Below are 24,047 nucleotides of genomic sequence, written 5' to 3'. Positions count from 1 at the left end.
CAGTCTGAGATATTGTACTTTTCTGTTAGAAATCAAGGTTACAAGCTGGGCATGGTGGCACATGTCTATCTCAGTACTTGAGGCACACACACAAAAAGAACACTCCAGGGTCAGCCTCAGCTACACAGGAAATGATGCCAACCTGGGCTACATAACACCATCTAAAGCAGGATGTCATGTAACATGCCTTTACTCCCAGGCCAGACAGGGCTATAATATAAAGTGAGACTCTGTTCCAAAACAAAATGTCTGAAAGGGGGGCAAGGTGGCTCAGCGATTAAGGAAACTTGCTGTTAAGACTGACAACACAAACTGATTCCCAGAACCCACACTGTGGAAAGTTGTCCCCCACCTGCACAAGTGCTGTGGCACATTCATACCCACACCCGAATACTTCAACGAAAATATAAAAGGGACTCATAGTTCTACTTTACTTTATCAAGACTACTAGCTTTGATTAGAAATTTTCCTTCTTTCCTTCTTTTTGTGAGTGAGATGAGGTGGTAGATAGGGTCTGGCTTCAGACTTGAAGCAATTCTCATGCCTGTGTGTGCTATAATTCCAGGTCTGTGCTACTGCTCCTGGCTAGGATCTGATTTGCTAATCAGATCACCTTCACTTAACACATGTATACATAACTTAAAAAATGTTAAGTATAGTGAAGCTTGAATATTTTAAATAAGATATGTAAGAAAAATCTTCAAGAAGCAAGAATTTTATTAATTTATATTTTTAAGGATTTTATTTTTTAATTGTGTATCTGTGTGTGGGTATGAGGACATGAGCACATGTCCTCAGAGACTAAAGATGTTGGGTCGCCCTGGAGCTGCCAAACCTGGGTACTGAAAGCCAAACACAGGTCCTCTTGAACCGGCGCTCTTGGTTGATGAGCCATCCTTTCGAATCCTTTATTTATACTTATTTATGATGTGTACAGTGTTTTGTCTGCATGTACACCTGCATGCCAGAATAGTTCTCATTATAGATAATTGGGAGCCATCATGTGGTTGCTGGGAATTGAACCCAGGTCTTTTAGCAGAACAGACAGTGCTCTTAACTACTGAGCCATCTCTCCAGCCCTTATACTTTTTCTTAAAAATTTTCCTTTAATTTTTTTCAATATAAGGGATGTATATGGGTGTTGTAAACTAAGTAATTCCACAATGCTGGCAACTGAGGCAGGAGGACCACAAGTTTGAAGTCAGCTTGGACACATAAAAAGGTACTGTCTCTCTCTCTCTCTCTCTCTCTCTCTCTCTCTCTCTCTCTCTCTCTCTTTCTCTCTGTCTCTCTCTCTCACACACACACATGCTTTCTTTTTAAATATTAAAAAAATGTAAGTGGCATGTGCAAAGTCATAATATAGCCCCTAAGTGACAGAAGCAAGACTGGATTCATAACCCAAGTCCATACTGTTTACTATATTGTTGTGTTGGTCTTTTTTCAAGACAAAAGAAACATGATTTTAAATCATTACAACTCTTTTATTCATTTGGGAAGAAAACATTTTATTTTAAATTCATGTGTATGGGTGCTTTGCCTGCATGTGTGTCTGTGCATCACCTCACGCCAGCAGAGGCCAGAAGATGTTGGATCCTCTGGAACTTGAGTTACAGATGGTTGTGAGCAGTTATATGGGTGCAGGAACTGAACCCAGGCCTGCTGGGAAAGCAGCATCTAGCACTCTTCACCGCTGAGCCATTTCTCCAGCCCCAGGAACAAACTTTAGAATTGGTAGCAGGAGATAAGATCAATAAGAAGTAATCACTGCTAAAATGCTGAGGTTTCCAACACACTAATAGTAAATGTGGGCCTGAGGAATTAAGCTTTGGTTATTCTCTTTTTTTTTTTTCCTCCCTCTTCAGAGCAGCTGCAACAGCTTGTAAGAGACTCTCAAGAGTAGGCTGTTAGCCAGCTGTGCTGGAGAACGACTCAGGAATCTCTGTGAGTTCAAGGCCAATCTGGTCTACGTGGTGAGTTCCAGGCAAGCTAGGGCTAAATAGTGAGACACTGTCTTTTTATTATTATTATTATTTATTATGTGTAGTGTTCTGCCTGCATGTACACCTGCAGGCCAGAAGAGGGCATCAGATCTCATTACAGATGGTTGTGAGCCACCATGTGGTTGCTGGGAATTGAACTCAGGACCTTTGGAAGAGCAGTCAGTAATCTTAACCTCTGAGCCATCTCTCCAGCCCACTCTGGTGATTTTCTAAAGCTTCATCAAAACTGAAAATACTCAAATTATTTGGAATTATTGAGTATTCTAATTATGAAAACTTGGATCTGAATAACTGTTCTTTAGCTATTTCTAAACCACATGTTTGGAATTACAACAACTATAGACATACTACTAGGCCTTCATTCAAAGGAAACTATATTGCCAACAGGTTTTTCTTCTTTGTTGTTGTTTAACATTTATTTACTTTTAAATTATATTTGTTTGTGTGCAGGAGGCATGCATGCAACAGTGTACATGTGGTCAGAGGACAACTTTTGGGAGTCTGTTTTATCAGGTGGGACCCAGGGATTAAAATAGGTAGGGTCAACCTTTGTGGCAGGTGCCCTAACCTGTTGAGCTATCTCACTGGCCCATGGATTCAATATTTATGGTAGAAGACACCTGATATGTATTACTACAAATTATTAATTTCTCAATGCTATTTTCAATGTAAGCAGCGATATAAGGTTTCATGACTTCTAGGATTGCTTTTCCTGTTCAGTTCATTGAGCCTTTACTATCACACAATGTGGTAGGCAGTCTCCTGGGTTCTAAGAGTCTCGTGGGAACAGCACTCACAGTGGTGTTGATGTTTCAACCGAAACCTTTACTCCGGACATGGTGAGACACTTCATATACCCAGTAAGACACAAGGAAGACATGGTCAAGGAGTTCCAGAAAGGCTGCCTTTGTGTGCATGCCTTTGCAGATTGGGAGGGATTGGAAGTGAGAGAGACTTTGTAGACAGGACTATCTTCAAACACATGATCCTGCCTCAGCCTCTCAAGTCCTGGGATTAGATATGTGCCACCATGCCCAACTCAAATAAACAGATGTTTTTTAGTAAGAATACTTGGAGGGTTTTTTCCTATTGTTTTTGAGATAACTCTGTAGTCAGGTTGGCCTCAAGCTCCCAAGGATCCTGCCTCAGTCTCCCAAGTAGTAGCATTACAGGTATATGCCACCACACTCAGCTTAAGAAGACCCAAAAACCAAATTAGGAGAGCCAAAGGCATCGCATGTAATTAGAAGGCAACTCTCCACAAACAAGTGTCAAGAGAACCCAGCTATGATTTATATGTAACCCAAAGTCATTCAGCATATGCAAAGTGGCGAGGTGGTGGTGCTGAAAGTCTGCTGACCGGCCTGAGGCTCTAGTGCTAACTATCCCAGCATGCTTAGAATACCAACGAACAAGCACAAGACAGTGGGAGTCAGCCAGGAATGTCAGTGTGTAGCTGGAAGATGCTACGAACAAGCTCACCATTTCAGGACCCGTGACAAGTTGACAGTTATTGGCCATATGAGCAGTATGTTGAACATGGACTTCTTAGAGAAGTCCAGAGGATTGTGTCACTGTCCTCCCTCCACACACCCCTCCTTTCCCTCATGCCATGCTCTTAAGATACTGGCTTTGTAGATGGCCAAAAACAAAGAATGCAGTCTGATTGGCCAAGTTTACACACCTCTATAACAGTCTATTTCTGTTACCTGATTGGGGAAAATGAATGATGCCAGTCATAACTTATAATTTCATCATCATTAAGCACTGAATACCAGTCATCTAAACAGGACATGCAGGCACTGTGAGAAGGCTGCCAATGAAACAGCACATGTCATTTTCCTTCAGATTTGTTTTTGCTGTCCTTGGCTACTCGTCAAACCATGGGTTTTAATATGGCACCAATTCTTTGTCAATCATGACTACATTTGACCTACTTTTAGTTTGAAATAGAAACAGAGGCAACAATAAAATATTTGAAGATAATCATATGAGTTAAAAAAAGAAAAGGAAATACATGACACATATGACTCAAACACAGATACTGTCCTTTGACTTTCTAGCCCAGACTGGCCTTGAACTTGAAATGATCCACTTATTCCAGCTTTTCCAAGAGCTGGGATTACAGGTATGACTGAATGCTCAACCTGTCCTGACTCTTAAACTGGGCATTTATAATATTCTCTTCTTTACTTAAAATGACCAAGATAACTGTTCCCTGATTTATGGTTGTTTTGTAACCCGATTTATAAACTCGTTTAGCTATTTATTCAATGTAAGAACTTGGCATTTCGTATCAGTTAAAACATTTAAGGAATTACAATATTAACTATATATATATATTTAGAAGTATTTTTTCTTATTAAAAAGATCCCTAACATGTTTACTCAAATAATTTATTACTAATATTTCACAAGTAATATCATTTTATTATTATAATCACAAAATCATTTCTGTACAGGAATGTATAAGTGAACATTAATCAATGCATTTGCTAATTTGCTTCACAATGAGGGTAAACATAATACAGAACATAAAAGAAAAAAGATTGTAAAATTTTCTGGCCTTGCGGTGCACTTTTTAGTGCAATTATTTAAGACACAATAGTGTTCAATTCAGCAAAATACTGCAGAATGTCATGCCACAGTCCACTGAATTCAAAGAGGGTCAGGACATGCAGCTGGTGATAAAATGTCAGCGCATATGTCTTTATATATAAAAAAAACCACATGTAATTCATAAAATATATAGTGGTTTATTTAGATGGTTTCTAGATGATCTCACTGAGGAATCCAATGTCTCCTTAACAGGGATAACGTTTATCGCTAGGCAATGGCTTTAGCTTCAGGTAGGAATGCCTCCCAGTACTTTATCAGCTGTGGGCGATAATAAAAAGATAATTTCATTATATTTGTTATTTTAGTGCATATATTCTTTTTAAAAAAATATACATAAACAGCTAGCTCTAATTTAGTCTTTTTAATTTATATATGTATATAACTGTATGTACTAATGGGATCACTGTTCTTACTTGTTTGGGAAAGGGTCTCACTGTTAGCTCAAGCTGGCCTTAAGCTTCAGGTTTTCATGCTGCAGACACCCCAGTACGGGGATTGTGGGTGCAGAACCACACCTCGCTTGTGTGTGGGTTTTGTTTTGTTTTTGATGGCCCGTCTGAAAGAAGACAGGCTCTCTCTCTTCTGTGTAGAACTGTCTGGCCCTGGTTTTGTGGCAGTCCTTCTGCCTGTGCCTCACTGTGCTGGATTATGGGTGTTCATCATGAAGCCTGACTACATATGGCTCTTAAATGGATCATTTCCTCACCAGATGTCTTATCAACAGAATTAATATATAACCTATTTAAACATTACTCCTAGGTAATTACAGATTCCACTGTAAACAACATAATATCTATTTTTATACTTCTTAGATCTATGCAAAATTATATAGAAACATACTATTATGAGTTAAAAACTGACCATTTCCAACATAAAGCAATGACATACCCTAATTTCTAGGATATACACATTTTATATTATTGCTAGTTAAGAGGATAAGAATAAAGGAAGAAAAAAGTCAATATTGAGTAACAAAGGAAAACAGGGACTGGAAAACAGACTGACTATATACTAAAAAGTTAAATTAAAACAACTTCTTTGGAAATAAGTTTATCTGACTTAGGTTGTTTGCTTGTTTTTTGTTTGTTTGGTTTTGGGTTTTTGTTATTGTTGTTTGGTTTTTGATTTTTTGAAGACAGGGTTTCTTTGTGTAGGCCTGGCAGTCCTTAGAGATCCACCTGCCTCTGCCCCTAGAGTGCTGGGATTAAAGGGGTGTGCCACCACTACCCGGCAGTTCCATTTTTAAAAATCTAACTTTATTAGCTCATTTGAAAGTTATGTTATGTAGTTCAGGTTAGCCTGAAACTCACTATGCAGAGCAGGCTCTCCCGAGAGTGCACTCCCCTTCTAAGTGCAGGGATCACAGGTTTGCACCACTGGGCCTGGCTTGAATTTGAAGACATACTATATTATATGGACAGGTTTCTATTTCTGAACATTTTAAAACTAACTAGAAGAATTATTCCTATTAAAGACACTAAATTAATTGATTTGTATATGCAAGACTTTCATAGACTTTATTTAATGTATCATGAAAGCTCATAGTCCTAGGTAAGGAAACAAATGCCAGTTGTAGCAATCAAGTACCAAAAATTCTAAATAAGACAAAATTATTAAAACATTACAAAGAAAAACCTTTTAAAAATTAGTTTTCCATCTAAGTTTCTATCTGTTGTAGAGGAGAAAGATGTTTTAGGAGTGCTTACTGCAGCTGTCAGTCTGATAAGGAGAGGAAACCAGGGCTATAAAGTCAGAGGCCATGGTGCGCCCTTACAGCCTCAGCACTAGGCAGGCTGAGGCACAAGGACAGCAATTTCCAGACTACCCTAAGGTATATACACAGACTGTCCCAAAGATAAGGGGAAAGCTATTACGTGATCTCATGCATAAGTGTTTGGTCTGAATGCATGTGTTCCACATGTACACTTGGCATTCTGGAAGGCTAGAGGAGGGTGTGGGATCCCCTGGAACTGGATGTGACTGCTATGTGGATGCTTTCTCTGTAAGAGCAGGAAGTGTTCTTAACCGCTGATCTATCTCTCCAGGCCCTCTGACTTTTTAAGGCTTAATTGTGGGAATAGTATATCTCTGTGTACTATTCAGTAGAGGCAAACAGACCTAAAGTAGTTTCCAATTGATTTAGCGTTTTCCCCTTCGTTGTCCTACCTTTCTTTAATCTACCTTTAAGTTTTCTTCCATCTTAAAAGCCTATTAATCATCTTTAAAATAATCCTAGAAGAAACCCTAGAAGCTGTAAAGAAAATGAGCTTACCTGTTGCTGTGTTTGTACTAATGACTCCAAGTACTTGATGATAACAGATTTAAAATCTTTCACTCTTTCTTTCTGTTAAAGTACAATACATTAAAAAAGGACATTAGTAGGAAATTAAATCGAATTTTACCACAGAACTACAGAAAAATTAAGGAAAGTACAGAATTATGATACATGCCTCAAATCTTCCCACTTCTTTTCGAATTGTTTTAGAGATCTGCTCAAAATCTCTCTCTCCTTGTTGTACTTTCGCCTCCCACTAATGAAAACAAACAAGAGGAAGAAATGCTTATTTTTGCCTGGAAAAAAATATTGTACTGTCATGATTACTCATTTAATTTAACCAAAATGCCTAAAAGACCCAAGAAATCTCAATACTGGAAAATCCAGTCTAACATAGTCAGTGGTATATCCAGAAGCTGAGGACACAACTCAGTGGATGAAGCACTTGCTGTGCAAGCATAATCATCAGATTAGATCTCTAGTACCCATGGAGGTGCTGGATGGCCATGGCAGTTTGCCTGTAATCCCAGCACCCTGCAGGCAGAGACAGAAAGATCCCTGAGGAAAGCTGACTATCTAAGCAAGTCAAATCAGCAAGTTCTGGATTCAAGTGAAACAGTGTGTCTCAAAACATAAGGTGGAGAATGATGGAATAAAATACCCAAACAAGATACTCTAGCCTCCACATGCATGCATACACATATATATCCATGCACATACACATATGCCCACACACATTCCATATGCATACATGCACACCCCATACACACACAAAAAAGGGTGCATTTCACCTCCTAGTGGTAGAAATACATATCAGATTAAATTCCATTAATAGTTCATTGCTACATTTATTTAAGATTAGAATACTTAGACAGTTAATGAACTATAATGTCCTGCCAGGTATGGTACCTGCCTGTAATTCTAACATTGAGAAAAAGAACTGTAAATTCCAAACTGGCCTAAGGTTAGATCCCACCTAACATGGTTAGATCCCATCTCAAAACCAACAAATCAAAGAACCACCTTACCAATGCCCATAAGATACACCTGGAGGGATTTTGAGTATAGAGTTCACTATCAAATAAATTAAAAGACCTGAAGTTCAATTTTTACACATTTCAAAATATACCAACAATATTAATTCCAATAATACATGTTTATCACAATTCATATGGTCATGGAAATACTTCAACATACGGCAAACACTTTAAAATAATTTGTAGTGGTAAAATGACTACTTCTTTTAAGAGTAGAACTATTTATTGTCTACTGTAGACTCATCAATAATCATTAAACTCAGTATGGAAACAATAGAATATGACTAGTGACCAATGAAACAGCTAAAATAAAGATTTAAGCAATGAAATGGTATTTTCCCACTATGTAACCAAAACACTGGTCCATACTCTGCAAAGAGCAGATGTACTTATTTGTAGTAATATAAAGGTTGTCCTACCTCTTCAATTTCCTTATTGAAGCATGGCAAAAAAAGTGTATAAATTATAATAAACTTATACAAATTTGTTAAAATACCATATATAATACATATATATGGGGGATAATATTGCCCAGAGAACTAAATGTGGGTAGGTCTACCTTTAAAACTATTTTTAGACACAAAATGAGTAACCATCTGACAACAGAGCCATTTGAAAAGAGATGTACAAAATGCAAAGGTTAACTTTAGATGCTTCCTTCTGTGCTTTACTCATGTCAAAGTCATGTGAGGAAACAAAGGTTCCTGGAGATAAATACTTCTAACTAAATCACATAATTTATAAACTATGGAGAAATAGCTAAGTGCTGAATGACTCAGAAAAAAATATGAAAAATTATGCATATATGAATGACATAAAAAATCTGAGTAAAGAAAATATTAATTACCTCTCTTATTTCATTTTTAGCTTGTTGAATTTTATCTGGTTTGTTAGCAACCATCATTTTTGCCTCAGTTTCACGTTTTTTGAGCAAAGTAATTTGAGCATCTTCCCATTTCTGCCAGCATTTCATCCGATGGTCAAACACACCCTGTAAGTTGATGGCATAAGACTATTAACAGTGTAAAAATACTCTCATTACAACGTGAGTATAATAATATTAAATCTATAAAGCCAACTATTTAAGTATACAGACAATGAGAATATGCAAGCCAATAGCAATTTCACTAGCTTTTAGGATTTTAAATGTGGCCTCCAATAAGATTAATAAGAGTAAAAGAGTTGCATGATCTAAAAGAAAAAAACATGTATTTAATGAAAAACTACGGATATATATTAGAAGTGTTCTATTGAACATTTTGCAAAACATTTAAATGTTGGGGAAAAAAAGAAAATCAAAACATAAAATGGGCCAGGCCAGACCTAACCCTGTAATCCCAGTACCATGAGACAGAGGCAGGAAGACTTGTTAAGTTTGAGACCAGCTTGGTTTATATGGTGAGTTCTAAGCAAGCCCAGGGCTGGCTACATAGTGAGATATTCTTACACACTTACACACACACACACACACACAGAGGGGAACCCAAGGAACAGAAGTGAAGAGTGAAGTACAAATGTCATACTTGACTCTAAGAGAAAAAAAGCAAACAATAAACTAAGAGGCCTAACAAGACAGGGAAGAGTGAGTCCTCTACATGGTGAAAAGGGCCAAAGAACACAGTCAGAAGGCAGAGCTAAACGAAGAAATCGACACAGAGACTCTACCAGAGCAAGTCAACCAAAATCACCCTTATCTTCAAAGGTTCTGTCCGAGTAAGATAAAGATAATGAAGAAGTAAGTGAACTATAGCTACAGGACAGCAACTAGGGTATGAACAAACAGAAACGGGAAAAGATAGGACAAGATGGGAAAGCCTACTACGAATTTTTTTCTAGCTTGGTGTTGGAGGTATGTTAACATTATTTTAAATATTTACTAACCCAGCAAATGAGCCAACTATTAACAAACTAGGTGAATAAAAAGGCACTATGCCAGAGAGCCTTCAATTCTAAAACATATTTTAATCAAGAAGCAGCATATAGCTGGGTGTTGTGGTTCATGCCTGTTATCCCAATAACTGGGAGGCAGAAGCTAAGACAGTCATGAGTTCAAGGCTCACAACAGTCTGCTACTCCACTTCCCGGAGATCTAATACCCTCTAATGACTACATAGATACCAGGCAGCAAGCACACATCTAGTAAACATAAATACATATGAGCAAAACATTCATACACATAAAATAAATCTTAAAAAAGAAAGGGGAGAGAGGAAGATAGCAATCTGATTATAAACAGAATGCCATCATGAGGCAGACAAAAGGAGCATGTGGTAGTTATATAAAATAAAATTGAGTTTCATGTCTATATACAACTGTTGGTCAATAAATTTACTTCTAGGAATTTTTTGTCAAAACAGCTGTTGTCAAAATACTTTATAAAATTAAGCTTGAATTGCTTGACTATGCCATGGGTTTAGCCCTAGCATTATTTAAGCAGATGTGATAGTACACACTTATAATCACAATAGGTTTCTTGGCCAGCCTGAGGTATATGAAATGCTATTTTAAAAAGCAAAAATAAACCAGGCAGTGGTGGCACATGCCTTTAATCCCAGCACTGGGGAGGCAGAGACAGGTGGATCTCTGAGTTCGAGGCCAGCCTGGTCTACAAAGCGAGTTCCAGGACAGGCTCCAAAGCTACAGAGAACCCCTTTCTCAAAAAAATAAAAAATAAAAAAAAAAAATAAAAAAAAAAAGAAGAATAATTTTTTCATATAAATCTAGGTGCCCCTGGATTAAAAAGTTAAATAACTTTTTCCAAGCTCAGCTGACTGTGCAAATCTTTTGATGCCAATATTCTCTAGAGAATTTTGGAAAACATGAACATAACTAATTTCAAAGAATGTAGAAGCCTAACATAAGATTTCAGGCACGGGAAGAGGTTTTTCTAAGGGTCAGCACAGGCAGGCCACCCTGCCATAGGGCCTTCCCCAGGAAGCTCTACTCAGCATGCCCTCAAAGACACTGTCAATTTCCCTTTTTGATCCATAGGTTTTTTTCTTATGCATTTTTGTTTTGTGTTTTAAAGAGTTATTATTACTTCTGTATATGTTGTTTATGTGAAAGAGCACCTGATCCCCTGAAGCTGGATGTGAGCCAGGCAGCTGTGAGCCATCCAGTGGAGGTGCTAGGCACTGAACTCAATTCCTCAGCAAGTGCTCTTAATTGAGAACCATCTCTCCAGCCCCCCTATTTTTGGGTTTGTTTTAAATAACAGCTCTCACATCTCTCTAAAGACTATCAACAGATGAAACAGAAATGGGAATCACCATCTGATGGTGCATGCTTGTAATATGGGCAGTTGGGGGGTCCAGTCACAAGGATCAGGAGTTCAAGGCCAGCCTTGGCCACACAATACAAATAAAGCACAATAAAAAAGTTACCAGGTCTTGAAAACCAGGCCGAGATAATGTTAAACATAAAAGCTGCCAGGCTGGAGAGATGACTCAGTGGTTAAGAGCACCAGCTGCCCTTTCAGAGGACCCACGTTCAATTTCCAGCACCAGCATGGCAGCTCACAACTGTCTGTAACTCCAGTTCTAAGAGATCTGACAACTCCATAACATAAAATTAAATAAAAATAAATTTTAAAAAAGATAAAACAAAAATAAAAGCTACCTAATACAATAATGAATACACTAGAAACTTTAACAGTTCTAAACCAAAGAAAAAACTCACCAGAAGCATAAAGAGTTATATAGAAGAGTATATAAAGTTGGTAATTTTTGTCACCCCTACAAAAGCACCATTTGGAAATGTTGAATCCTCTAGAGACCAAAAACCTGTTCACAAAACATCAATAAATAGGCAGTATGCCAGTGTTCTCTCCGTAGATAAATACTAGTTTGCACAAGAAAGAATGGTCTCATTAGTTCTCTAAAATATTTGAATTTCAGGCCGATAGCTCAGTTTGAGAGTATAAATACTGAAGGCATTTGCTGAACACCAATTTCTAACTAGATTCTGTCTGCAACCACTCAGAAATAGGTTTCTTTAAAATGTGAGCTATGGTCTAATTTAGTCTCATTTCATCTATAAATACATGACTGTACATTTGAGTATATAGATAGAAAATCCTTTTACTGTCCAAATTCATGCTAAAAACCTCCTGAACCATTAAGACAATAATCACTCCCACTTTTATCCTACTTCTCCTCCACCCCTCCACCCCCTCCACACACACCAAGACAGTTCTGGCTTTGTAGAGCAGACTGGCCTTGAACTCAGACATCTGTCTGTCTATGATTAATGGCATCACCACCTCCTCGCATTTATCCTATTTCTAAATGCCTAGCAAATTTTACCAATGAAAACGGACCTGACAGGTAGCTCCAGTTACTTCTAGAAAGAGCAAATTAATGCAAATAGTTAAAATTTGAATAATTTGAATATGACTATGTAAATAAATGTATACTGTTTTCACTTCTTATTTGGCATTCCGTAGACTTCTTATATTTTTGGTTGTGAGCCTAGCCTTTAATGGCTGTGCCATCTCTCCAGCCCTATAATTTTTCAATATTCATTGCTGTATTGCCTTCATGTGTGTGTGAGGGTGTCAGAAACCTTGGAACTGGAGTTAAAGACAGTTGTGAACCATCTAAGTGCTGGGAATTGAACCCAGGTCCTCTGGAAGAGTAGCCAGTGCTCATAACTGCTGAGCCATCTGTCCAGTCGTCCTTAGACTTCTTAAAAACAGTTTTATTTTACTATCCATGTCATAAGAGAAGAAAATGTTAAATTACAAGCACTCATTTTGAAGTTATTTTTTATGTAGTGGAACAGTATATTTGCACATTTAAATGTGTATCTAATAGAAAACCAACTGTCTCTGTGTGTATGCACGCATACTCACCCATCCCGTGTACTTGCACTTGCTGTGTGATATGGATTGGCCTAGAATTTACTAGTCTGGCCCCAGGTATTACTATTACAGACAATTCAGACTGTGTCTAAATTGCTTCTAAAGCAAATGGCTTAAGCAAAAGAGTGTAAGAAAGCTTGTAGAATGGGGCTTACTTTCACTGCAGCAATGAGCCGAATGTAGTCGCTAAGAAGTTCTGAGAACATGTAAAAGTCGGCAAAAGCTTGTTCTTGATGTAACTGGTCTATCTTTTCCTCAACCTCTGCAAGCTGAGACAAGGCTCTAGACAGGGCAGTGTGATCCTCAGAATTACCTAGCATGGCAGCACTCTTAGCAAAGGCAGCAGTGTTGGCTGAAAGTTCTGAAATTAAAAAAAAAGCATTTAGTATTTGTTAGTAAAATTATATTATATTCATGAATTCAGTAATATTTAAGTTAATATGAAATAGTCAATAAGTGCTTCGGGTATAGATGCTAGTAGAAGCACCACTGCTGTATGGAGTCACAGCTGCATAGCACCCACCCAGCTTGAGCAAGCCTGTGTTTACATCCAGTCCCAACATAGCCCCACAACCCTCCAAAAAAGAATCATAGCTTATGTTTTCAGATGGTGAACTATGTCTAATTCTTGAATTATTTTAATAATCTGCCTTCCCCTTCTGACCCCAAAGTGCTCATTTATTCTCTTCTACATTCTGTTAAAGAGGTAAGTGTATTTCTAATATAAGAAGCATGAAGATAAAAATTAAAGAGGCTGGAGAGAAGGCTCTAAGGTTAAAAGTTTATACTGCTGTTCTGGAGAACCCAAGTTTGTAAACCCACACACTGGCACATACATACAAGTACATATAATTAAGAATAATACTTTTTTAAAAGATCACAATTAAGCTATACTATATTCTTTGGCATTTAAACATTAGTCATTGAAAATAACGTCTCAGTTTTTAATGAGAATCTTATCTACCAAGAAAAAAAACAAGGTAAACTTGTAAACACAATTCAATTTATATCAAATTAAGTCATTTTTTTGCTATTTGTTTTGCAATGATGCTAACTTTTTTAGCAACTTTTTTTTTTTTTTTTTCTGAGACAAAGGCTAGCCTGGAACTCATTATTTAGTCCTGGCTGGCCTCAAACACATAATTTCTCCAATCACAATTTCTAGATTATTTTTAATATAACCATTTCAAGTCTTTTCAAGTGAAAAATTAGATGTTTAAAGGCCACTGACAATGACTAAGAATTACATTTTCTGAAAACTGTTCCATTACTCTGCAGTTTCTTTTTTAAAAATTACACTTCACTTCCTAAGAAATATATAATACAAACAGTAAAGCTACAACAAACTATTATATAGAAATAATTATCATACAAGGGCTGGAGAAATGGCTCAGCAGTTAAGAGGACTGGCTGCTCTTCCAGAGGACCCAGGTTGATTCCCAGCACCCACATGGCAGGTCACAACTGTCTGTAACTCCAGTTCCAGGGGATCTGGCACCCTCACACAAATATACTTGCAGGCAAAACACCAATGCACATAAAATAAAAATAAATAAATCTTAGAAAAATATTTATCATACAAGTAATCTGCTACTTATTGAAATCCATTAAACACTGTCACATAGTAAATATTTTAGACAACCATTAAGAGTCTTGTACTGGGCAGTGGTGGTGGAGCTCACCTTTAACCCCAGCACTCGGGAGGCAGAGGCAGGCAGATCTCTATGAGTTGGAGGCCAGCCTGGTCTACAAAGCGAGTTCTGGGATAGCCAAGACTGTTTCAATGAGAAGCCCTGCCTTGAAAAACAAAAACAAACAAACAAAGTCTTAGACAGTAAAAATTTCCCTACCCCTAAAGTCAAACAAACAAAACTTCAACTCCCCCCCCAAAAATTTGTGGGTTAAAAAAAATGGTTTGGACTTCCTAATTTTTGTCTGTCTCTTGCCCAGGCTGGCCCTGAACTTCCCATTGAGAGGCTGGCCCTGAACTCCAGACTGCCTGGTTTATGTAGTTCTGGAGCTCAAACCCAGGGCCTTCTGTGTGTTCAATAAGCACTAAAAAGTAGGGGACATCTCCAGTCCCTAAATACTATAGAAACATAAACAAAATAATTCATGGAACTTTTGAAGAAATAGAGGCACAATATACTTTCAAGAAAATCTGTTAATACCAATTTTTAATTTTCCCTACCTTGGTTCAGAGAATTGAACACAGGTCTCATGCATGCTAGACAAGCACTCTACCACCCCTGAGCTATAATCTGAGTCCCATAAATTTTATAGGACTCATAAATTTATAAAATTTTTATATATAAATTTTATAAATCTGAGTCCTATAAATAAATTTTAGAAACTCAAACTTATATTATAATCAGTTACTAATGAAACAATTTTATCTATTAAATTATAAATGTATCAAGAGTTAAATAAATAATAATTTGAAATTAAAAGTTTTATAAGCTTTTGATCTTTCTAATTTTAAACTAGAAGTTAGGTCAAAATACAGCAGAAAGTTTTAAATGATATTGAAACAAAATACTCTTTTTTTCCGGTCTTGAGACAGTCTCACTATGTACTCTGGATTAGCATCACTATGTACTCATGGCAGTCTGCTTCAGTCTCCTAATGCACCACACTCAGCACAAACCACCGCTTTATTCTTCCCAGACTCACAGCTGAGGATTCACTTTAACAAGGCACACCGACCTTTTCTATGACAAACCAAGGCCTCAACACTGGCATGGAGTTTCCGAAGTTGCTGGTCAAGATTCTCAAATTGTTGTTGCTTTTCTTCAAACCACTAAGAAAAAAAAAAAAGAAAAATGGAGCTAATTTAAGACGAATGAACCATTGTAAATTAGGTTACCAATAGCAAGCTACCTTTCTTGTTTTAGAACGGTAAATTAGCCGTATATAACCATGGTGGTCAAATGATGTAGCTGAGAACTGAACTCAATAAGCAAATTAATATCCTATTTTCTGCTTGTACAGCTTTAAAATGCAATTGTTGGGCTCATTAATTCATTTCATTATTCAAGTCGAAAAATCAGCTCTTACTGCATCCGATTCATTCATCTTGATTGTCATTTTGTTGACAGCGTCGGCAGCCTTGTTCACCATCCTCAATATTCCTGCTCCACTCAGAGCCTGTGTATTAACTGCTCTTGGCAGCTGGAATTGAATGACAAATAAGGGCAAACAAACCGGTTAAAAGCCTAGAGATTTAACTGGGCACAAAAGGGATTCCCCCTCCCAAAATAAAGAAGAGAGAGAGAAGCAAAGAGAAAAGAGGCTGTATTTTCTTCACCCTCATACATTTCAACAGTGAGATCTAATTTCTCAAATGCACTACTTGTACATTCTCAAAGGAAAACTTAAAAAATAGACTTTCCATTGCTTTTCTTCTGCACGTTTACATTTAGATAGAACAAATGCTGTTTGTCAAAATACATTAAGAAATTGCCAAGCTCTAACACTGGCCACCTGTCTGCAAGCACAAACAAGCTGCTGGTGAGCAAAGGTGCTCTTGAGAAAAATCTCCCCATGCTGGTAGGGCTGTGCTTGTGAGTGTCTAGAAAATTCTGGGACTTAAGCAAAGTTTTTAAAAAAAATCTCAAGCAGTGACAGTAAAATTATGTATAATCTATTTAATTAAATTAAGTTTAAATTTTTCAAAAAGGATCTGATCATCATCCTCTATCACTAAAAGGAATTATTTGCTGGTGATTTAGTTAAGCAAAACCCAAAGTTCTAAAACACAGTCTCACTGTTTCCACGGAACGGAAGGGCTAATCTTGGATTAGTTATGACAATACCTAATTAGAGAGACAATTTAAATGAGAAATACCTCTGAGCTTTCCAAGAACTGCCTTAAGTCAGGATCCTGAAGCAAGGTTGGATGCTTCACTGTTCTCTGAAGATACCTATATTTAAGAGTAGAATTGATCCAATTTTAGTGCAATTTTAAATTTGGGTTTCAACAAATAAATAAAAATATCCAGGTAAAAGGTATCTTCAATGTATCTCTTATTTGTTTGCACTCCCTATTTATCTAGAATTTTACACAAACTGAATAGGGCAGTGGTGGTGCACACCTTAATCCCAGAATTTGGGAGGCAGAGGCAGGTGAATCTCTGTGAGTCTGAGGCCAGACTGGTCTACAGAGTTCTAAACCAGCTAGATCTACATATAAGACCCTAACTCAGAGAAAAGAACTTTACAGAAGTAGAAAAAAAAGGTTTTGTCCATTTTTAAAAATTTTTAGTTTATGTGTATGTGTAAGTGCCTACATGTGCCACATATACGCCTGGTACCCATGGAGGCCAGAGCTGGACTCATGCAGTTGTGAGCCACCATGTGGGTAGTAGGAACAAACCCATGTCCTCTGCAAGAGCAAGTACTCTCTCCCTCCCACCCCCAACACAGGTTTTCTCTGTAGCCTGTCCTGGATCTTGTAATATTAAAATTTAGTGTTCATCAAATCAGAACCAAGGACCAAAAGCCAATTGCCATTTAAATCTATCAACAAGCAGAACTATTTACAGGCAATTTCCTAACTTGGAGATAGTAGTAATTACACTTGTTGAGAAGAAAATACATACAGGGGTATGTTAACTTCATTCTCTAAAATTATAGCTGGAAACATTAACTTTGCCGGAAGGAAAAGCTCATACCTCCTTCTGTAGCTGAAATGTCACAGTGAGAAGTGGATACATTATCTATTCTGTCCCCACTTTCAAAAGATGAGCAAAGGGAGTTGAGAGAGCTCAAAGGTGAAGAGTACTTGCTGCAGCCAGGTGGTGGTGGCGCACGCCTTTAATCCCAGCACTCGGGAGGCAGAGGCAGGTGGTTCTCTGTGAGTTAGAGGCCAGCCTGGTCTATAAGAGCTAGTTCCAGGGCAGGCGCCAAAGATACAGAGAAACCCTGTCTTGAAAAACGAAAAAAATAAAATAAAAATAAAGGAAGCCTTGAGTTAAAATTTTAAATGTTGGTAGTTATTAAATAATAAGTCAGGCTCACAATTTTAATAATGAAATTCTCCTAATGCTATTGATAAATTATTCAGTTTAGATATCATACGGCATGAAGCAGTCTGTAGAGACTGTTAGTGTCAGTGCTGGAAAACAGTAGGTGCTCACACACCATGTAGCACTCAGTCTCTACAAAGCATCCCGGCCAAGTGTGTTAGCATGTATGATCCCCATCATTTCAAAAGTGGCCAAATGGCCAGCCTCGGCTACATAGTGAGACCCTGTTTCAGAAAGGAAAGAAAAGTGACAAACATCCTATATTTTAAGCTTTAAAAAAAAAGGTACCTACCACTACTTATACTCTTAAACAAAAGCACATTTTATAGGTTACAAGCCTCAAACACTAATAAAAAGGCTAATATACAATTAAGAAAGTTTGAAATATATATGCACTTTCTCCTTTAAAGAAGTCATTTGTGGCCGGGCGGTAGTGGCGCACGCCTTTAATTTTAGTACTCAGGAGGCAGAGGCAGGTGGATATCTGTGAGTTCGAGGCCAGCCTGGTCTACAAGAGCACCAAAGCTACAGAGAAATCCTGTCTCGAAAGAACAAATAAACAAAAAAAGGAAGTCATTTGTGGGGCAGGGGGCACATGTGCAAAGGTCAGAGGACTTGCAGGAGTCACTGTTTTCCTCTACCATGTGACTTCTGAAGATCAGTCTCAGGTTGTCAGGCTTGGGAGCCACTACCTTTACCTGCTGAGCATCTCACCAGTACACAGATTCCTTTATGAATCACTGAATAGTATTAAATTGACCACTGTAATATAATATACAAGTCTTATAAAATCTAACTTTTTGTTTTGTATTTTGAGACAGGGTCTCACTACATAGCGTTGGCTGGCCTAAAATTTGATAGGTAGACTAGACTATCCTTGAACTCATAGAGACACTCCTGTGAGTGCTGGGATTAAACACACTTTAGCTTTGGTAAATTCTGTTAGAAAATTCAGTTGATAGTGGATCTCATTTTTATCCTGGCACATAGAAGCTTTCTGGGGGATCAATTTCAGAAAATAATATTTGAGAAAGAAACATAAAAGTTTTCTTCTTAAGGGACAGAGGGAAACAAATAAGTAAATAAAAGATACTGTGGTTTTTACACAGTTAAAATTAAGAACAGGGTTTAAACAACAAACATTGATAAACACATGCCAACTCAGGGAGGGCATGGTGAGGCCCAAGATCAAGGGAAAAGAAATGAAACGTACAAACAGAAAAAGAATATGAGAAAAAGAAAAACAGGAAAGCTCGCTAAAGGAATTTAAGTGTAAAGGGCAACTGAAGTTGCCCTAAGAGGAGGCCAGCAGCAACTCATATCTGCTTTAAGCAGAGTGAATTGAAAAGAATCATTTGGGCTTTCTAGTTTCTATTTGCATTTGAAGACAAACAAAGGATGCTGCATAAAATTCTTAAGATGAATAGTTTAAAATAATTTCTCTTACTTTAAATTCAATACCAACAAAATGAGAGACTAGAAAAGCAAAGAGTCTGGGTCTTAGATGATGGCCACCTGTTTACTGAGCAGACATTTGCTGAGCACTGGCTATGCATCTTATTCTGAGGTCGTAGAATCTATCAGCACACAAAAGTTATTAGTATCTCTTCCTTCATTGACTTTACAGTTGTTACTAGAAGACAGATGATATGCTAGATATGTAGCTAGCAATCACGTAAATTACATTATAATATGGGACAAAGTGGCAAGTCCTGTGAGAAAAGAAGAAAGAATAGGGCACATAGAACCAAGTACATAAGATGTGACCATGGCAATTTAGATAGGTTACAATGGAGCCAGTTGTCAGACAAGCTGTTCTTGAACATTTATACTTGAAAGGATAATGAGATTTTTGTGAGTAACAAGTAGAAATGCCTCACTCAAAACAAAAGGGTCATTGTGGCCTAGAGCAAAGTGAGTGATCAAAAAGACTGGAAAAACACAGGGAACACAAAATGAGTGAGCACTGGAGGTCAGATAGGAAGTGGTTGTCAATCATAAAAACTTTGGTTTTTACAGAATGAAATTAGGGATTGTGCAATCTGCTGTAGGGGAGTTTTGTTTGCTTTTGAAACTGTCTCATGTAGCTGAGGCTGGCCTCAAACTCTCTATGTAACTGAGCATAACCTTGAACTCCTGATCCTTTTCCCTCTACCTCCCAAGTGCAGAGATTACAGGCTTTTGAAACTACATCCAGGCCAAGTTGTGTTTTAAAGGATTTATTCTATACATGCTGTATATAAAAAATAAATAAATAAAAATGGAAAAGAATAGACTTGTGAAGGACAGAATCAGGGAACCCATTAGGTGACTATGCAGCTAATTAAGTTTCTGGATTGCTAGCCACTAGATTGAAGAGTCCAGGCTTTGAGAACAACAAACTTCCTGGTAAACCAGACAACCCTGGACAGTGACCTGCCTCCAAATTCCTTGATGTGAAAGAGTAGGATTACTCAATCCATCATATTTTTTTTTTTTTTTTTTTTTTTTGCAAATGGAGGGTTTTTTTGCTTTTATTTATTTATTTTTTTTTAGGTGCTTGAAATGAACACTGATTCTAACCAGTTCATTTAGAGGTAACATACACTTAAGTTACTTCTTGCAAAAGGTCACATAAATAGTATAGTACAGGACAGATTCCAAGTGGAAAGCCATTCTAAATCATACCTCCCTGAATGTCTTTATCTGTGTTGGTCTGGTTTAAAATATGCTTGCTTGCCTTTTGCATTTTTTGTTTGTTTGTTTTATGCACCCCAGGCAGGCATCAAAGATGTAGCAATCCTCCTGCCTCATTTATTCTCCCAAGTAGAATTAGGATGAATCACAATGCCTACTCAATATACTTTTGTTTGTCTGTTTCTGTTTTTTTTGAGACAGGGTTTCTCTGTATAGCTTTGATGCCTGTCCTGGAACTAGCTCTTGTAATAACAGGCTGGCCTCGAACTTACAGAGTTCTGCCTCTCTCTGCCTCCCAAGTGCTGGGATTAAAGGCATGTACCACCACCACCCGGCCCTAATATACTCTTAATAAAAGTAATCTCTGATTACTTTACTGAGTATGGCACAAGGGGTGTTTGGATACTTAACTACTTTTTCTTTCTGGTTTTATATAAAAATTATTTGTATTTTTATTATTGTGATTATAGTGTAATTTTTAGATAGACTTTTAAGGAACTACTGAAATTAAAAGATACTTTGTACTGTATGAAGAAGCTACCTTAATGGACTATATGGTACAGTCAAACTAGAAGGATACTGAAGCATCAAATTCCATGTCCTTGGCACAACAAGTCTTAGTTTCTGAGTCAGCTTGCCATCCAAACTTTTTAACCTTCCTCAAAGGGTGTAGTGGTGTACACCTTTGATGCCAGCACTTGGGAGGCAGAGGCAGGCAGATCTCTGAGTTCAGGACTTGCCTGGTCTACAGAGTGAGTTACAGGACAGCAAAAAATACATAGTAAGACTCTACCTACAAAAAACAGAACAAACAAAAAAGGGTTGTTGTACTGTAAAGTTGACTTCTGATAGTCTCACTTTTGTTTTCACATTTCACCAAAATAAGAGAGGACTATATGGGCAGAGGCAGGCAGATCTCTGTGAGTTCAAGGCCAGCCTGATCTACAGAGCTAGTTCCAGAACAGCTAGTGCTGTTACAGAGAAATCCTGTCTTGAAAAACTGAGGGGGGAGGGAGGAAGGGAGGGCGGGCTATATGTTAAGCTGGGAGTGAAAATATTCTAGTCTGCCATTAAAAAGATAAGTTTTAGGCCAGATATGGAAGTGCATGCCTTTGATCCTAGTACTGTAGGAGGCAGAGGCAGGCTGATCTCTATGCTCAAGGCCAGCCAGAACTGCACAGTAAGAACTTGTCTCAAAGAGGAAAGAAGAAAAGCAAGTCTTTAAATCTACAGGACATGTAAAGTTATATACTCTAAAGGGACATATAACATATTTATAATTAGTCCTTAATTACATAATGAATAAGCAAGATGTAACATTGCTATCCATTAAAGTCAAAATCAAGTACACAAAAATGAGAGGGCACACACATGCAGTTTTCACTGTTTAACAGTGCTTATACCAAATAATTATTCAAATAAAAAATTAACTTAGGGATGGAGAGATGGCTTAGTAATTATAAACAGTTGCTTTTCTTGGAGAAGATCCAGGTCTGGTTCCTAGCTCCCACAGGGTGGTTCACAACCATGTGTAACTCCAGTTTCAGGAGGTTCAACCCACTCTTCTAAACACCACAGGCACCAAGCTTGCATGTGGTATATATGTTTACAACGAGGCAAAACACTCAAACACATAAAAATAAATCTAATTTTTAAAAATCAATTTATACAAATGACTGGGTCTTTCTGTGTAGCCCAGGACAGGCCTGGGCTGAAAGTCCTTCTGCCAGTTTATTGAATACTGGGACTGCAGGAGTGTACCCCACACACAGCTTTCCCAGATATTCTACCAAGTCCTGCAAGTACAGCTTCCATGTTTCCCCCTTATAACTACAGTCATTTTGTTGGTGCTCTTGGTGATTGTGATATAACCCTCACATTTTCCTGCTTATAACGTGATACAGACATAGGTGCTGTGCTGTTAGAGTAATGGAGCGGGGCAACAGTGCTCCTGTGACTTGGAATTACCTCTCCAGTGCTGCTCTTCGTTTTTCTACAAACTCGGTGGATGATGAGTCTTCTTTACCTACTTTGACCTTGGTCATACCTTTGAAAAAGTTGGAAGAAATCTGTAAGAATATTTTTAGATTATAATAAAACAGGCCACAATATCTTCATAATCAAAATATGCTCTTAACTGTATAATAATGTCCCTATGTTGGTAACTGGGATCTTATTTAAAGAGAAACCCATTTTGAAGAATTACATCTCATGATGTATTAATATCGCTAATGAATAAATACCTATGGCAGGAACATGTAAACAAAGTACAACATGACTTGTATTTATGGGGTTTGAACTCATACAGTAAGTTTATAGAAAAGCATACATAAAAATTTCATTATTTGTGGTATTTCACACTTTAAAAACACAATGGTCTTGATACTTCAAGATTATTTTCTCCCTAGACCTGGACTGGAACACAAAGTCTTATGAATGCTAGACAAGAACCCTACTTCTGGCTTAGATCCCCAGCTTGATTCTTTTCCCTACATTTCTTTTTTAAAATGACTTCATTATTTACTTCTGTGTATGTGTGCATTTCATTATGTACACATGCATATAGGTGTTCCAGAGGCCAGATGAGGACTGAACTGAAGTTACATGCAGTTGTTAGATGCCTAACGTGGTCCTGAGAAGCAAACTCCAGCCCTTAAAGAAGTGGCAAGTACTTTGCTGAGTTGTCTCCTTAGGCCCCAAGCCTACATTTCAACACATAAAATGGGGAGTTAAAAAAAAAACTAAGTTAATTAATGTCAATAAAAGTCTTTATGGAATGATGAAATGTGTTAGATATAATTGATGAATTTGCTAAATGCTTTCCCTACTTCAGAACTAGCATGTTCCTATTTGTCATGACTAGTTCTGCCGTTTGTCTTTTTTGTTTGGTTTTGTTTGTTTTCGAGACAGTGTTTCTCTTTGTAGCTCTGGCTGTCCTGGAACTCACTATGTAGACCAGATTGGCCTCCAACTCACAGAGATCTACCTGCCTCTGCCTCTGCCTCTGCCTCCTGAGTACTAGGATTATTAAAGGTGTGTGCCACCAACATTCAGCTTGTTTTTGTCATTTTGTCTTTGTTTCATAGAGCCAAGGTCTCAACTGATCCTCTTGACTAAGTCTCCCCAGTGCTGGTGTTGTAAAATGCACGTTTGTGCCTGACTGCTCCTTTTCTAATAGTTTAGAAAGAATCGTATTTTTAATTCAACTGAAGTCCTGCTAAAAGTGGTAAGTCATGTGCTAAGGCAGTTTCCTTTCAGTGGGAGTCACAGCTTCCCAGAAAGCTACTCTTTGTATTCTGCCATCTCAGTAAAAGATAAACTACTTTAAAAATCTACACACCTACACAAGTGTGGTAGCAGATGCCTATAATCCCAGCACTTGAGAGAACGAGGTAAGTGGACTGTGAATTTCAGGCTAGTATGGGCTACACAGTAAGACTCTGTCTCAAAAGAAAGAAAGAAAAGGGAGGGAGGGAGGAAGCAAGCAAGCAAGCAAGATGGTCCATATCTATAATTTGAACACTTGGGAAGTATAGGAAGATCAGGAGCT

The 24,047-nt window shown here is 37.7% G+C and overlaps 1 protein-coding gene across 2 annotated transcripts in view; it reads right to left on the bottom strand.

Annotated features, from left to right (window-relative positions):
* Positions 1 to 4,411: 4,411 nt before the first annotated feature.
* Snx2 (sorting nexin 2) overlaps positions 4,412 to 24,047 on the bottom strand; it is a 40,677-nt gene continuing 21,041 nt past the window's right edge. For both annotated transcript variants that reach the window (XM_038330993.1, XM_038330994.1), the window contains 9 exons: positions 22,466 to 22,544; positions 16,642 to 16,717; positions 15,852 to 15,965; positions 15,501 to 15,594; positions 12,950 to 13,155; positions 8,781 to 8,924; positions 7,072 to 7,152; positions 6,894 to 6,965; positions 4,412 to 4,879 (listed from right to left, as the gene is read on the bottom strand). In XM_038330993.1, the coding sequence (XP_038186921.1) occupies positions 4,829 to 4,879; positions 6,894 to 6,965; positions 7,072 to 7,152; positions 8,781 to 8,924; positions 12,950 to 13,155; positions 15,501 to 15,594; positions 15,852 to 15,965; positions 16,642 to 16,717; positions 22,466 to 22,544 (917 nt within the window). In that variant the 3' untranslated portion in view covers positions 4,412 to 4,828. The remainder of the gene's footprint in view (positions 4,880 to 6,893; positions 6,966 to 7,071; positions 7,153 to 8,780; positions 8,925 to 12,949; positions 13,156 to 15,500; positions 15,595 to 15,851; positions 15,966 to 16,641; positions 16,718 to 22,465; positions 22,545 to 24,047) is intronic.

This window comes from Arvicola amphibius, chromosome 5, assembly GCF_903992535.2.
Source record: "Arvicola amphibius chromosome 5, mArvAmp1.2, whole genome shotgun sequence".
Classification (NCBI taxonomy): domain Eukaryota; kingdom Metazoa; phylum Chordata; class Mammalia; order Rodentia; family Cricetidae; genus Arvicola; species Arvicola amphibius.
The sequence above is the reverse complement of the archived record's forward strand: the minus strand, read 5'-3'. Positions and strand labels throughout refer to the sequence as shown.